The sequence below is a fragment of the Scyliorhinus canicula genome, chromosome 10, assembly GCF_902713615.1.
Source record: "Scyliorhinus canicula chromosome 10, sScyCan1.1, whole genome shotgun sequence".
In the NCBI taxonomy this organism is placed as follows: domain Eukaryota; kingdom Metazoa; phylum Chordata; class Chondrichthyes; order Carcharhiniformes; family Scyliorhinidae; genus Scyliorhinus; species Scyliorhinus canicula.
This window is the reverse complement of record NC_052155.1, coordinates 151,186,272-151,202,761: the sequence shown is the minus strand read 5'-3', so window position 1 is coordinate 151,202,761 and position 16,490 is coordinate 151,186,272. Positions and strand designations below refer to the sequence as shown.

At 44.6% G+C, this 16,490-nt stretch overlaps 1 protein-coding gene across 3 annotated transcripts in view; it reads right to left on the bottom strand.

Annotated features, from left to right (window-relative positions):
• Positions 1–16,065, bottom strand: part of LOC119972714 (upstream-binding protein 1-like) — a 123,954-nt gene extending 107,889 nt beyond the window's left edge. Inside the window, exon 1 of one of the 3 annotated variants that reach the window (XM_038809911.1) lies at positions 15,967–16,065. In XM_038809911.1, the coding sequence (XP_038665839.1) occupies positions 15,967–16,031 (65 nt within the window). In that variant the 5' untranslated portion in view covers positions 16,032–16,065. Of the gene's footprint in view, positions 1–10,390; positions 11,012–15,966 lie in introns of those variants that run through there. The other 2 variants (XM_038809910.1, XM_038809912.1) reach the window with 2 other exon arrangements.
• Between the last annotated feature and the right edge of the window lie 425 nt (positions 16,066–16,490).

The following is a 16,490-nucleotide window of genomic DNA, read 5'->3' as shown; positions in this document are numbered from 1 at the left end:
AACACTTACTCATGTCATGAAAATAGAAACTAATAAAATGGCAAATTGGACGGTTCATAATATCATAACGTTCAAAGTTGCAGTGCCGTCTCAGTCAGTTGCAGATTATAGTTTACACGAATCAACATTTGGCAATCAACTTCATGCAGATCCAGGAACATGCTATAAAAGCAAATTACTGAGGATGCTGGAATCTAAAACCAAAAGAGAAAATGCTGGAAAATCTCAGGTCTAGCAGCACATGTAGGGAGAGAAAAGAGCTAACGTTTTGAGTCCAGATGACCACCTTTGACAAAGGTGGACTCAAAACGTTAGCTCATTTCGCTCCCCACAGATGCTGCCAGACCTGCTGAGATTTTCCAGCATTTTCTCTTTTCGTTCCAGGAACATGCTATTAGATTAGGGCTGCTGGTTCAGTAAACACGGGTTAAACTCCATCATTTGCAATCAGCAATATCAATGAAAGTGCCAGCAAAGAACTAAAATGGGAAAGCAAAATACTGCAGGTGCAGGAAATCGGAGCTAAAAACAGAATATGCTTAACAGGCCTGGCAGCATCGATGGAGAGGGAAACAAAGAGAATTAACACTTCAGATCAATAATCTTTCGTCAGAGCGCTGAGTAAGTTCTGATGAAAGGTGTTTACCGAAAGTATTTACTCAGTTTCTTTCCACAGGTTCTGACAGGTACGCTAAATATTTCCGGTTTCTATTATGAAAATGGAGACTTGTTGTATCCCTTCAATTCATCCAGATATAGTAAATGGCTTTACTCCTAATAATCTCACCCTGCATTTGTACATCTCGTCTGCAGCAGGCTAGATGCTAATTGTAACCAGTTTGTTTGTGTTCTTAGATTTCACCTTGAAATGCAGGCCTCTATTAATTACACCAGCTGCTTTTTTTTTAATAAACAATTTTATTGAGGTAGTTTTTGGCTTTGTAAACAGTTACAGACATCAACAGAAAGAAAGCAAAAAAGGCAAAAATGTGCAAACATCCATGTACTTTCAATACTTCAATCGTAACATACTGCACAAGCCCGCTCCTCTCCCACCGGTACTACCCGCCATTTTTTCCCTCCTACTCTACTCTACTCTACCCCCCCTGCTGACGCTCACTCTCCCGCAAAGAAGTCAATAAATGGTTGCCACCTCCGGGCGAACCCCTGTACAGATCCCCTCAAGGCGAACTTAATTTTTTCCATACCCAGGAAACTCGACATGTCCGCAAGCCACAACTCAGTCTTCGGGGGCTTTGAGTCCCTCCACACCAATAGTATTCGTCGCCGGGCTATCAGGGAAGCAAAGGCCAAAACATCGGCCTCTTTCTCCCCCTGAACTCCCGGATCTTCCGAAACCCCAAAAATTGCCACCCCTGGACTCATCACCACCCTTGTTTTTAGCACCCGGGACATGATCCCTGCAAATCCCTCCCAGTACCCCCTCAGCTTAGGGCATGCCCAAAACATGTGAACGTGGTTCGCTGGTCCTCCCGCGCACCTAGCGCATTTGTCCTCTATCCCAAAGAATTTGCTCATCCGAGCCACCGTCATATGGGCCCGGTGAACGACCTTAAATTGAATCAGCCCGAGCCTAGCACATGTTGCGGTCGAATTTACCCTACTCAGGGCCTCTGCCCACAGCCCGTCCTCCATTTCCCCGCCTAGCTCCTCCTCCCATTTAAGTTTCAGTTCCTCTGTCTGGGACCCTTCCTCCCTCATGAGCACCTTATAAATACCCGAGACTCTACCCTCCCCTTCTTCCCCCTAGACACTATTCTGTCTAGGATCCCCATTGGCAGGAGGCGTGGGAAAGATGGGACCTGTCTACGAACAAAGTCCTGCAACTGTAGGTAACTAAAATCATTTCCCCTTACCAACCCAAATTTCTCCTCCAAGCTCCTCAAACTCGCAAAGCTCCCTTCCAGGAACATATCACCCACCCTTCCGACCCCCGCCCGCCGCCATACTCGGAACCCCCCATCCATACTCCCGGGGGCAAACCGATGGTACACCAGCCGCTTTTATATTGTTCTTATGTCTATTTACACTATCATTCAACCCAAACAAACTGCCATCAGGCAACAAGATAACAGGTATGGTACTGAAACAGGCTGAGAATATGCACACAGGCCAGGAACAGAAACTGTCTCATGTGAACCTGCCTGGAATCGATACTGGCCATTTGCAACAGCACCCACGTCAAGGTATAAATCGGTTATTGCAAAATGGATTTTCTGATTACCCACTCCCAAGCCCATGAATATGTAACAAACTTCCAGACACAAGTGATCGACTTTGCAGCAGAACTAAGGACAGACAGAACAAGCCATCAGACTCCTTAATGAGCTGATGGCTGGTCAGACAAGGGGAGTTTCAGAGGACAATGGGTCTTGATTGAACCACCACGGATAAACAGGAGTATCCTGTCCTTCTCATTAACAAGTTGGGGTCTGGCTCGGACAATGGCCAATGGTAGCCGTATACATATGACTTAATCCAAGCTTCCCAGTATAAAGAAAGCATCATCGAGCAGATCTTGAGCAATAACCTGGGAGCTCCCCAGGCACAACCATCACAAGAAAAAGGACCTTGGGTTTCAAACCCAGAAAAGACATCAACATCGAGGGATCATAGCCTGTCAGCCCCCTTTACTAAGTGTGGGTAAAAGCCAAAGCTTAGCCGTGAGTCTGAGTCATATTTTCTGGAGTAATAGAATTGTGAATAAAATTGCATTAAACTGTGAACCTGTTTTGTCCTTTGTTCTTCTCGCAAATAAGGGCACCAGACTAAAACTTTTGAGTACGTAAACTGGTCGAACATATTAGAGATTTTAAAGGTACAATACAGGTTCCTGAAATGCAAATTAAAATATGTCAGCTGTTCATTATGGATTAAATATTAGAAACGTGATGGATTGCTGTAAAAAGGAGCATTGTCTAAAATAGATTTCAGTTTAAGTTTAGAATTCAAATTCAAAATCAATTTTTTATTGTGGGAGTGGTTGCAAACGGAGACCTACATCAAATTAGAAATGGCCAGGGAAGACAGAATCCCAAAACAAATGCAGAAAAAAAAACTACAAACATGCCACACACACACCAAAGGATCACAGATTCAGTCTTGGGTCTGTGATAGTTGACTTCAGCTGTGGAAACAGCGGAGCCATTATAACTGGATGCTATGCTTATCGAGCTTATGTGCACTCTATCCTAGAATGTAGAAATAATGCCCACATGTTTATTCACTGCTTCAACCTCAAGCTGCCTCTACTGTTCTTAAGAAGAGATATTGTTCACAATTTACATAGATGATTTGGAGTTGGGGACTAAGGGCAATGTGTCCAAGTTTGCAAATGACACTAAGATGAGTGGTAAAGAGAAAAGTGCAGAGGGTACTGGAAGTCTGCAGAGGGATTTGGATAGGTTAAGTGAATGGGCTAGGGTCTGGCAGATGGAATACAATGTTGACAAATGTGAGGTTATCCATTTTGGTAAGAATAACAGCAAACAGGATTATTATTTAAACAATAAAACATGCTGCTGTGCAGAGACCTGGGTGTGCTAGTGCACGAGTCACAGAAAGTTGAAATTGTATAAGGTGTTAGTGAGGCCACACCTGGAGTATTGTGTTCAGTTTTGGTCTCCTTACTTGAGAAACGACGTACTGGCACTGGAGGGTGTGCAGAGGGGATTCACTAAATTAATCCCAGAGCTGAAGGGGTTGGATTACGAGGAGAGGTTGAGTAGACTGGGACTGTACTCGTTGGAATTTAGAAGAATGAGGGGGGATCTTATAGAAACATATAAAATTATGAAGGGGATAGGATAGATGCGGGCAGGTTGTTTCCACTGGCAGGTGAAAGCAGAACTAGGGGGCATAGCCTCAAAATAAGGGGAAGTAGATTTAGGACTGAGTTTAGGAGGAACTTCTTCACCCAAAGGGTTGTGAATCTATGGAATTCTTTGCCCCGTGAAGCAGTTGAGGCTCCGCATTAAATGTTTTTAAGGTAAAGATAGATAGTTTTTTGAAGAATAAAGGGATTAAGGGTTATGGTGTTTGGGCAGGAAAGTGGAGCTGAGTCCACAAAAGATCAGCCATGATCTCATTGAATGGTGGAGCAGGCTCGAGGGGCCAGATGGCCTACTCCTGCTCCTAGTTCTTATGTTCTTATGCAGAAAAGCTTTTAATTATAGATTCAGGTCTACAATCAACAAAGTTAGTATATAAATATACACAAATAATTGTAACTCCACTAAAACTTAATATCTTGAGAAATACACAAGATTTGTAAAGTAAATGACAGAATATGCCATTCCAGGCATGTAACACTTCATCAGTTCTAAAAGGAAATATAACTGCTGCAGACAGGAAGTTGGTTGGCAGATAAGCGCAAATTTAGAATAAACGTGGGCGACACTGTGGCTAGCATTGCTGCCTTACAGCAACGAGGACCCAGGATCGATCCCAGCCCCGGGTCACTGTCCGTGTGGAGTTTTCACATTCTCCCCATGTCTGCATGGGTCTCACCCCCATAACCCAAAGATGCGCAGGGTAGGTGGATTGGCCACACAAATTGCCCCCTAATTGGAAAAAAAATTAGGATAAACGGTTGCTGCTTCAGTTAGAGTCATAGAGGATCACAGCACAGAAAAGGTCCTTCAGCCAATAGCGTCTGCGCTGGGCAAAAAACTACCCACGTATTCTAATCCCATTTTCCAGTTCTTGGCCCATAGCCTTGGTGTCGCAAGTGCCTCCACCGCCCTTTCAGGCAGTGCGCTCCAGACTCTGGATTAAAAGGGTTTTCCTCACATCCCCTCTAAATCCCATGCCCTTCCCCCTAATCTATGCCCCCTGGTCATTGATCCATCCACCAAGGGAAAAGGTTTGTTCCTATTGACTCTATCTATCTCATAAATTTTATACATCTCACTCATGTCCCCACCACAGCCTCTTCTCCTCCAAGGAAAACCCCAGTCTCTCTGTATAGCTAAAACCTCAGCCCAGGCAACATCTTGGTAAATCTCCTCTGCACTCTTTCCAGTGCTATCACATCCCTTCCTATAATATGGATTCCAGAATTGCACACAATACTCTAGCTGTGGCCCAACCAATGTTTTATACAGTTCCAGCATAACCTCCCTGCTCTTAAACTTTGTGTCTCGGCTAATAAAGTAAAGTATACCATATGCCTTTTTAACCACTGCATCTTCCCGGCTACCTTAAGGGACTAATGTATATGCACACCAAGGTCCCTCTGATCCTTGGTGCTTCTCAGGGTCCTGCCATTTATCATGCATTCCCTTGCTTTACTTGTTCTGCCCAAGTGCATCACCTCACACTTATCGGGATTGAATTCCATTTGCCACTGATAAGCCCATCGATTGACAAAGAGTCATCTGACTGGAAACGTTAGCTCTTTTCTCTCCCTACAGATGCTGCCAGACTTGCTGAGATTTTCCAGCATTTCCCTTTCGTTTCAGCCCATCTATGTCCTCCTGCAATCTAAGGCTATCCTCCTCACCAATTTTTGTATCATCCGCGAATTTACTGATCAATCCTCCAACATTCATGTTTAAATCATTTATATAAACCACAAATAGCAAGGGTCCCAACACTGATCCCTGAGCGACTCCACTTGAAACAAGCTTCCAGTCAGAAAAACACTTCTCAACCATCACCCTCTGCTTCCTGCCAAATTTCCTTGGATCCCATGGGCTCTTGTCTTCGCTATCAATCTCCCATACGGGACCTAATCAAAAGCCTCGCTCAAGTCAAAGTTGACTACGTCAAATGCATTGCTCTCATCTACACACCTGGTCACCTCTTCATAAAATTTAATCGAGTTGGTCAGACATGTCCTCTCTTTAACAGAACTCTGCTGACTGTTCTTGATTAATCCCTGCCTCTCCATATGCAATCAATTTGATCTCTCAGAACTTCTTCCAATAGTTTCCCCACCACTGATGTTAGACTGACTGGCCTGTAATCTCCTGGTTTATCCCTTCCTCCCTCGTTGAATAATGGTACTGCATTGGCTATCCTCCAGCACCTTCGGCATCCAGGGAGGAATTGAAAATTATTGCCAGCCTCCCTGCTATTTCCTCCCTTGCCTTACTCAACAGTCTGGGATACATTTTATTGGCCCTGGAGATTTGTCTGAATGAGCCCTCAGAACCTCCTCTCTGTCTATATTAATTTCTTTAAGTTTATCACAGTCCTTCTCCCACACCGGCCCTTCACTAGTGACCACCGACGCAAAGTATTCATTTAGAATCCTACCTACGTCCACGGCTTCACACACAAATTATCAGTGTGGTCCACAACATTGAAAGAAAGTAGTGTACTTAAGGGTCAATACTTGCTCTTTCTTTATCCTCAGTATGCATAGGTAAATTCTTTATCCTCAGTATACATTTACTGATGTAATGAAAGTATTAGTTTTGGCAAACAGGTTAGTAGGATGGACAAATAGGCAACAGATGAAATTTATTACAGATGTGCATATGTTGGTAGATGAAACCTTAAAAGTCACGTTATTTTGGGTTTTACACATGGGCATTGAGTACAAGAGTAAATAAACTACAAATCTGTTCAAGATATTCAGAGTAGGTTTTAAGTGCCCTGAGAGCACTAAAGCTATGGAAAACATGAAAGGTTGGTCTACCAATAGGATGCCAGATATATGGAGTATAATTATGAGAGGACACTCAAGACATTTCCAATAGAGAATAGAAAGCCAAGTAGAGATTTTTATTGCCGTTTCTGAAATTATCAAAGCTTTTGACAGTAAATACAGGCGACTCCGACAAGAGCTCATGAATTTAAAATAGTCATTTCAAATGAGGAGAGAGAAAAGAAGTTTAATTTTCAAAGGACTGTTGAAATGTGGAATGCTTTGTAACAGCAAGTGGTTGGAGGACAAAATATTCTGAAACTCAAGAAAAGTGAGATTCCAACAAAGGGGATTAGTTTTGGATGACTTTAGCAAAATTTTGTGCACACAATGTACTGAATGCCCACCTCCTTAAGTTGTAAATTGTTGTCGTTCGCCGCAGAGATGCTGACAACCTCACTGTATTCCCAAAACATACTTCCAATTTTCAGCATTTAGTTTTTCTTTAACAAGTGTTTCTCTAAAATCTGACAGACTGGTAAATACCCCAAGTCCGGTGAAAGGAGCTGCCGCAATCTAAGATTACTTCACTGTGTTTCATGCCTATATTACTGAATACAAATTTTCACTGATGGTATATTTTTTTACTTCAAATGCTGCAGAAAATTTAGTTAACTTTAAAATAACCCAAAGTTTCCTCAATTACCCTGAATGTAAAGATTTCAACTAAGTTTTCAATTATAATCACTTCCATATTGGACCATTTAAAAGACAAAATATATATCAAGTTAATTATCAAATATGTTCAGATAAACCCAATTTTTGTTTCATAAATTTAGAGTGCCCAATTCATTTTTTCCAATTAAGGAGCAATTTAGCATGGCCAATCCATCTACCCTACACATCTTTTGGGTTGTGGGGCAAAACCCACGCAAACATGGGGAGAATGTGCAAACTCCACACGGACAGTGACCCAGGGTTGGGATCGAACCTGGGACCTCGGCGCCGTGAGGTAGCAGTGCTAACCACTGCGCCACCATGCTGCCCCTGAGAAACCCAAATCTGATGCAATCATCATGATCTTCATAATCTCATATCGATGATAACAAACCCAATGTCCTCTGACAAAAGCAAAATACTGCAGATGCTGGGCATTGGAAATAAAAACAGAAAATTCTGGAAATACTCAGGTCAGGCAGCATCTGTGGGGAGAGAAACAGAGTTAATGATTCAGGCTGTGATCTTTCAACAGAACTTCTGAATTGATATCACCCAGCTAGATTTTACATTCCAGCTAAAAAGGAGGATCCTATACCTATGATAACAACTTACATCTATATAAGAATTTTTAACATAACAAAATGTCCCAAAGAACTTGAGATAATTCAAAACTCTGCTTGTGCCCTAAATTCCACCAAGACCTGTATATGGATCTCCCCTGTGCCACCATGCGGGCTTAACATTGTGGAACAAAGTATGATACTATGCCACACAAGGATACACCAGGCCAGATGACGAAAAGATTAGAGAAATGTCTTACAAAACCAGGTTAAAGTCCAACAGGTTTGTTTCAAATCACTAGTTTTCGGAGCACAGCTCCTTCCTCAGGTGAGGAAAGAGCTGTGCTCCGAAAGCTAGTGATTCGAAACAAACCTGGTGTTTTAAGACTTCTTACTGTGCTCACCCCAGTCCAACGCCAGCATCTCCACATCAAAACGGTTAGACAAAGAGGTAGATTTTAAGGAGCCGCTCAAGGAAGAAAGAAGACACAGAGATATAGGGAGAAAATTCCAGAGCTTAGGGCCTTGGCAGTTGAAGCCACAATCTCCAATGGTAGAGTGATTAAATTCAGCAATACTGAAAATGTGAGATTTTGTGGAACAAATAAAGCTAGAGGGATTGCAGAGCTGAAGGAAACTAGAGATAGGGAGAAGAGGCCAAGAATGATTTGAAAACAGGTTGAGAATTTGTATATCGAGGCTTTTCTTGATCGGATGTCAGATTTGCTATAGAAGGAGGCCATTCTGCCCATCGAGTCTACACTAGCCCTCTGAAAGAGCTCCCTACCTTGGTCCACTCCCCCAACCTATCTCCATGATCCCACCTAATCCACGCATTTTTTGGACACTAAAGGGCAATAGTGTGGCCAATTCACCCAACCTGTACATCTTTGGACTGTGGGAGGAAACCGGAGCACCTGGAGGAAACTCACGCAGAAATGGGAGAAAGTGCAAACTCCACACAGACAGTGACCCAAGCCCAGGATTGAACACGGGTCCCTGGACCGGTGAGACAGCTGTGCCACCATGCCGCCCTAAGCACAGGGGAGATCCATGTGTAGGTCTTGGTGGAATTTAGGGCACAAGCAGAGTTTTGAATTACCTCAAGCTTGTGGAGGGCAGAACGTGAAGAAATGAGCCTGGGGTGTCTTTGAATAATCAAACTAGATGTAGTAAAGGCATGATGAGGATTCCAGTAGTAGATAATCTGAGGCAAGGTCGAAGTCCTCCTCGGCAAACTTAAGGGCAAATTTAGAGACGGTGCAGGTGTGGATGGAACCTCACTTCGAAGTCAAATATAAAACCAAGAACATAAAGTCATGTTCATGGGATATTTGGCAAAGGAGCAGAGTGGTGACTGGAACCAAAAACAAACAGCTCCTGTGTTCCTAATATTTAATTGGGGATTGTTTAATGGCCCAATACAAACTCATCTGCTTCACAACTTCCAGCTAACTTTGTGGCCAATCCTTGGAAATGTTTTTCTTCCTCAGAAATCATACTTTTTAAACAAATCAAAAGGCAAATGAAGAAAAAGACAATTCCAAATCTGCTAGAAAATGATCTGCCACCTATTTTCACAACTTCACATTCTAAAGCAATAATAAATTGTTTAAATATGTTTTGTTGTCATTACATTCTAACTGGTGTCAACAAACTATACTTAAATGCCATATTATGCCTGCATCTTCCTTATTCAGCCTGTGAAATGCCTTGGGACATTATTCTACGTTAAAAGCATAACCTAAACTGATTCCACCACTACTAGTTTTCTATCACACCTACCGTTAGCCTTGTACTATCCTCTACTTACAGTTTAAAATGCTCCCAATAGATACACAGAATAGCAAAATCCTGCAGTATAATCATTAAATATTAAAATGTCAAGTTTGTTGCACTTCACTGAAATCCTAGAGGCAATATCATACACCTATTGAAATTAGAGCTGTGTTGCAAATACAAAGGCAGGGAGAATTAGGCACAAGTTAGAAACTGGCATTGTCAAAATCAAACACATTTTGGAAATCAGTTTCAGTTCTCAAGAACCCTTATTTTATTTTCGCTTCTACAGATGTCGATTGATCTGTTGTGTACTACCAGCAGTTTCGTTATTTTAAAAACAATCCTTTTTCAAGGGCAGAGATGATTTGTATTTCCAATACATTTACAGTCTAACTCCTTATCTTAAACCCTATTTAACAACCTACATCATGTGAATATTAAGATCAAACCTGACTTCCTGGAAAACATCAACATGAAAATGGCCCATGAAACAACGAGCAATCCAAGATATCAAAATACAAGGAACAGCCCCAACATATGTGCACCACTGACGTTGCTGAAAAGCAGACGTCGTGGTAAAGGCAGCTCATATTTCCCGATCCCAGTGGTAACCTTATTCTTGCTACGGAACAAAAGACATGGAGGTCCAGGAGATATCTCCATTCTGCACGAAGCCCCTGCATCTCAATCCTCTGGGCCCTTCACCTCTCACCTCATGCTATAGGCACCAGAGCCGAGCTCCTGGCCGATCCCGGACAAACTGGAGTCGAAATCGTGCACAAGCCCGGACTCGATGGCCTCGTCCATCTTCAGCACCCAGGCCATGGTCAGTGAAGATGGCAAAGACCGGAGTGGCCCAGGCCTTGCTACTGGGGGTAAGGGGAGTGAGTGGGCGCTTGCAGACGGCAGCGGTGCGCACACTCTCTCCCCACCCCCCGGACCGGTTGCTAGGAGGCGGCCGCCTGTCCTCGCTCTCGCTGTCACGCTCTCCCCCGATTCGACTCACAGGGCCATGGCAACACTTCAGACCCAGATACAGCCGCTGCCGTCTCTTCCTCTCGGTCACAATAACGAAGGCGGGAGCGAAACTGTCGCTTGGCCAGAAACAAACTCACTCAAGCACGGCCCGGCCAATTGCTGAGACCGATGCTACCTCCTCCACTCCGCTCTCTCACCAATTCCGGCACAAACATGGCCGCCCGTCTCGTTCACTCTCACCTCCGGTGAACTGGCCGAACCGCCGCGTCACTGCGCGCACACCCGCCCGCACGCGCCGGGGAGGTGGGGCGCGCTCTAATTGACAGCGTCCTCCACCAATCAAGTGGAGTAGAGGTTCCGCCTAGCTCTACAGCACGCGCGCGATTCTGCTGCATTGAGACGTTGACCGAAGTGCTGCACGGGCCAGTTGGGGAAGAACCGCCTGCTGACACCAGTCTGAGCATGCGCAGCTCAATCTCCTGCTGACACCAGTCTGGGCATGCGCAGTTCAGTCTCCTGCTGACACCAGTCTGGGCATGCGCAATTCCGTCTCCTGCTGACACCAGTCTGGGCATGCGCAGTTCAGTCTCCTGCTGACACCAGTCTGGGCATGCGCAGTTCAGTCTCCTGCTGACACCAGTCTGGGCATGCGCAGTTCCGTCTCCTGCTGACACCAATCTGAGCATGCGCGTTTCAGTCCTGCTGACCAATCTGGGCATGCGCAGTTCAGTCTCCTGCCGATTACCAGTCTGGGCATGCGTAGAACCCGACGTCGTCATATGTAGGAGACACCTTGCTGCGTCGGAAGCTCCTCAGGCAGTTTTGGGGGCATGCCGGTGACAGGCCGCAATTTTGCCACTCGTTTCCCCCAACTCAGGACATTTAAGGGCAGGCAAATCATGGAATGCGGGACTTGATTACACATCACCCCTTCCAGAGATATGCTGTATGACGAGATGGCTTATTGGAAGACAGCTGATGACCAAAAGAATGGGGAAAGAGACGAGACTAAAAGTTAAGGAAGTCAAATTGAGATAAAGAAACCCTCCCACGTTTGCTGCCGAAGCTGTAATATTCGCAATTCCGGGGACAGTCATCAGCACGACTACACATTGCCTCTCTCAAGGTGGCGGCCGCTCAGACATCTGAGCACGTACAGAGAAGGCAGCTGACATTTCAAGTCTTGACGACTTTGTCAAAGCTGGAGAACTGAGAATAGGGTCAGATTTATACTGTTTGTTGTGGGGGAGGGGGAAGAGTGTAGTGGGGCTGGATAGAGCGCTGGCGATAGCATAGAATTCCTGCAGTGCAGCAGGAGGCCATTCAGCCTATCGAGACCACCCACCCTCTGAAAGAGCACCCTACACAGAACACCCCCGCGTTATCTCCAAAGTCCCACCTAGGAGCAATTCGTCGAAGCTTTTCGTCTTACACTCAGGACAACTGCAAGAGTACCTAATGTCAGCACGGTAGCACAAGTGGCTAGCACTGTGTCTTCACAGCGCCAAGATTCCAGGTTTGATTCCCCGCTGGGTCACTGTGAGGAGTCTGCACGTTCTCCCCCCCCCTGTCTGCGTGGGTTTCCTCCCACAGTCCAAAGACGTGCAGGTTAGATGAATTGGCCATGTTTCATAGATTATCATAGAATTTACAGTGCAGAAGGAGGCCATTTGGCCCATCAAGTCCGCACCGACTCTTGGAAAGAGCACCCTACCCAAGGTCAACACCTCCACCCTATCCCCATAACCCAGTAACCCCACCCAACACTAAGGGAAATTTTGGACACTAAGGGCAATTTATCATGGCCAATCCACCTAACCACATCTTTGGACTGTGGGAGGAAACCGGAGCACCCGGAGGAAACCCACGCACACACAGGGAGGATGTGCAGACTCCGCACAGACAGTGACCCAAGCCGGAATCGAACCTGGGACCCTGGAGCTGTGAAGCAATTGTGCTATCCGCAATGCTACCGTGCTGCCCTTAAATTGTCCTTGGTGTCCAAAACGGTTAGGAGGGGTTATGGGGTTAGGGTGGAAGTGAGGGCTTAAGTGGGTCGGTGCAGACTCAATGGGCCGAATGGCCTCCTGCACTGTATGTTCTATGTCAGGGGAAACAACAAAGTTGTACTGTATGAGAAGAAGCTGAGGTATAAAGTTGTTTTACTCTTATATTGGTCATGATGTGGAGATGCTGGTGTTGGACTGGGGTGGGCACAGTAAGAAGTCTTACAACACCAGGTTAAAGTCCAATAGGTTTGTTTCAAATCATTAGCCTTTGGAGCACTGCTCCTTCCTCAGGTAAATGAAGAGGTATGTTCCAGAAACGTATATGTAGACAAAGTCAAAGATGCAAGACGATACTTTGAATGCGAGCATTTGCAGGTAATTAAGTCTTTACAGATCCAGAGAGACGGGTAATCCCAGGTTAAAGAGATGTGAATTGTCTCAAGCCAGGACAGTTGGTAGGATTTCGCAAGCCCAGCCAGGTGGTGGTGGTGGTGGTGGGGGGGGGGGGGGGGGGACATGAATCCAAGGTCCCGTTTTAGGCCGTACTCATGTGTGCGAAACTTGGCTATAAGTTTCTGCTCGGCGATTCTGCGTTGTCGCGTGTCCTACAGTGTTGTCGCATGTTGAAGCGTGTCGCTGCCTTGGAGAACGCTTACCGAAGATCAGAGGCTGAATGCCCTTGACTGCTGAAGTGTTCCCCGACTGGAAGGGAATATTCCTTCCTGGCGATTGGCGCGCGATGTCCATTCATACGTTGTCGCAGCGTCTACATGGTCTCGCCAATGTCCCAGCTTCGGGACATCCTTTCCTACAGTGTACGAGGTAGACAACATTAGCCGAGTTGCACGCGTATGTACCGCGTACCTGGTGTGTGGTGTTCTCGCGTGTAATGGTGGTACCCATTTCGATGATCTGGCACGTCTTGCAGACATTGCCATGACAGGGTTGTGTGGTGTCGTGGTCACTGTTCTGAAGGCTGGGTAGTTTGCTGCAAACTTGTATTGGTATTCTTGCAATTGTCCTGATGAGTGCAAGACAAAAAGCTTTGACAAAATGTCTTTTTTCAGCAATATTCCAGCTCAGTGCTACAAAAAGTGTTTTAGGGTGCTGTTTTAAAAGCAGAGGGAAAAGAGAATTGAATAGAGATGGGAAGGATTGCAGTGGCTAAGTGAGGGATCATCAATACTGATGTGAAAAAAGATGATGCGGAGATGCCGGTGTTGAACTGGGGTGGGCACAGTAAGAAGTCTTAGAACAGGTTAAAGTGCAACATGTTTGTTTCAGGTTGAGGAAGGAACTGCGCTCCGAAAGCTAGTCATTCTAAACAAACCTATTAGACTTTAACCTGGTGTTGTAAGACTGCTTACTGTGAAAAAAGATAACCTTGGTTGGTAGAAGATTTGAGAAGGCTGGCAAGAATTTGATAAATAGGTGAAAAATTTATATCAACTCCCAACCACCAGCTCACCATCTCCAGCTTTTTCTCTGTGCAATATTTAGCTATTGAAGGAAATAGCCAGCCATAGATTTGGGCCCTCGCAGAACTGCCCCTCTTACTCAGTCAGTAGACAGAAATTCAGGAACCTGATCCAAGTGTCACTCCTTGAGCAAATGCCAGCAGGAAAATCGTGAGATTGCACAGCTCTCTTTCGAGATTGAGTGAGGCTGGATTTGGCTGTAAAACCTTTGCGAGTCGGCATACCTGAACTGTGCAAGTCACGGGTGACCAGACAACGCTGTAACCTCAACTCGAATTAAATAGGTTGCAAGCCTATTTAGTTACATGAAAGTCTGGAAGTGTTCCCCTAAAAAAAAGCTAGGTTTTTGTAAATTGAAAATGTCAAAACCGAGATTAATGAATATGTGTATATTTGTTAGCTATTGGTTTTAGGGTTAGGAACCAAGATGAAGATCAGATAGCCAAAGATTGAATGGCGAATAGGTTCAAGGAGCTAAACCCTTGTTCCTACATTCCTATAAACAGTTATGTATGCTTAAGTGGGCGGGCATGATGAACATCTGAAATAAAACTGGAAATGCGCAGCAGCTGGATTATTTCCTTCAACGTTGATCCGCGATACTCTAAAAACTTCAGATTTTGAACAAGACCAGCGATTGTCATTCCAACTTGGAGGCTCTCCTGGAAAGTGTAATGAATTCGCGAGGGCTCCTGAAGTGCTATCTATGAGAGTTCCAAACAGGAACATTTGGGTCAAGGAATTTCTTTCAGTGCACCCATATACAGTTAACCATATGAAAAGCTTTTTTAGAGAGCTGAGCATTACATACAAAAAGATTAGCATTAAGATCTGATTGTAGTCTCGGTGAAGTTAACTTGTTAGAAAATTGTTCTGCCAATAACTACATTAGACAGCTCAGCAACTTCATAAAATTACTTGTTCGAAGCAGTAAAGAACTGCATTAAACAAAATCCCATACACTCAACAGTGCATAAAAACTTGAAGTCTCAATGGGTGTTCCAAATAGATTGAAAATGGAAAGTGCTGGCCCAGTCGAAACTGCAAGCGGATTCGGAAAATTTAAGAGGCCTTGTTATATGAATGAGTTTGCCCAATGGTTCACAGATGTTGAAAGGTTGTCGTTTTGAACCCTAAGTAAGTTATGGGTCCAGCACTGACTCTGTCTGATGGGCTACTGTGCCTTGCAAAGGTGCAACAATGACCGATATGGGAGAGATTGAAGCTCGTTAATATTACTGAACCTTGGGAGGAACTGGAATGTATTGCCCACTCTGTCTCTCGCCCCCCCCCCCCCCCCCCCCCCCCCCCCCCCCCCCCCCCATTAGACGTATAAATAATCGTCAATGTCGGCTTTCCCCCTGCAAATTCCTCCATCAGACCCGTTACAGTTGGATTTGTAGATCGGCTCTGTCCACAGAACTGCTCTGTGTCTCCAGTGGATTTTTTTTGGGGGGGGGGGGTATATTTTCTTCCTAGCCTCTCCCAATTTTTCCTTTCAATCAACATCACTTGAACCTGTTTGCAAAACATTTATGGTATTTTGCTGAAAGGTTAGGTTAGTAGGGGGGAGGGGGGATGAAAGGGGAGTGTGAAAATGTAACAGAACATGCCAACAGGTGTGGCATTCCTGATCCAGATTGCCAGCGAGGGAGAGAGAGAAAATACACACTAGCGTTCCCAAGTTAAATAGTGCTTCTGTTAGAAAGATAGTGTTCATTTGCGTTGTTCTAGTCATTGAATTGTTCTGTTCAGAATGTTCTATTTAGTTAAGCTCTGTCCAACAAGGTGAGTGATACAAATATAAAGAAGGAAATTCTTACCGGAGGTAGCTATTGCTGCTGGGATATTGATGATATTGTTCAGGTTGTGAGTGCCAGAAGAGCATCTTGTGATGCGATGCAGAGTGTTCAACCGAGTGGTCACTGAAACAAGAGAATAATGAGAAAGCTATTGAGATTGCGAACAGACAACGTTTACCTTTTATCTTATCACTTTAACCTGACGTCAGTTACAGCAGGCATTTCTCATAGGGCTAGGAAGGAAAAACTGCCCAATCACAAATCCAAAGAGGAATCAGTCACTGAGGAGTGTGCTATAAAGACATATGCACAAATACCTATATGTAGATATCTTCAAACCCCACACATATATATAGATTTCTAAACTTATCAAAGTGATATTGCGCGGTTTTAAAACATTATTTCACGGGATGTGGGTGTAGCTGACTGGGCCAGCATTTATTGCCCATCCCTAATTGCTGTTGAAGGGAGTATTTTAAGTCAACTGTCATACCTGCTGAGGTTGCCCAGTAATTTCTATTTTTGTTTCAGATTCCCGTGTCCGT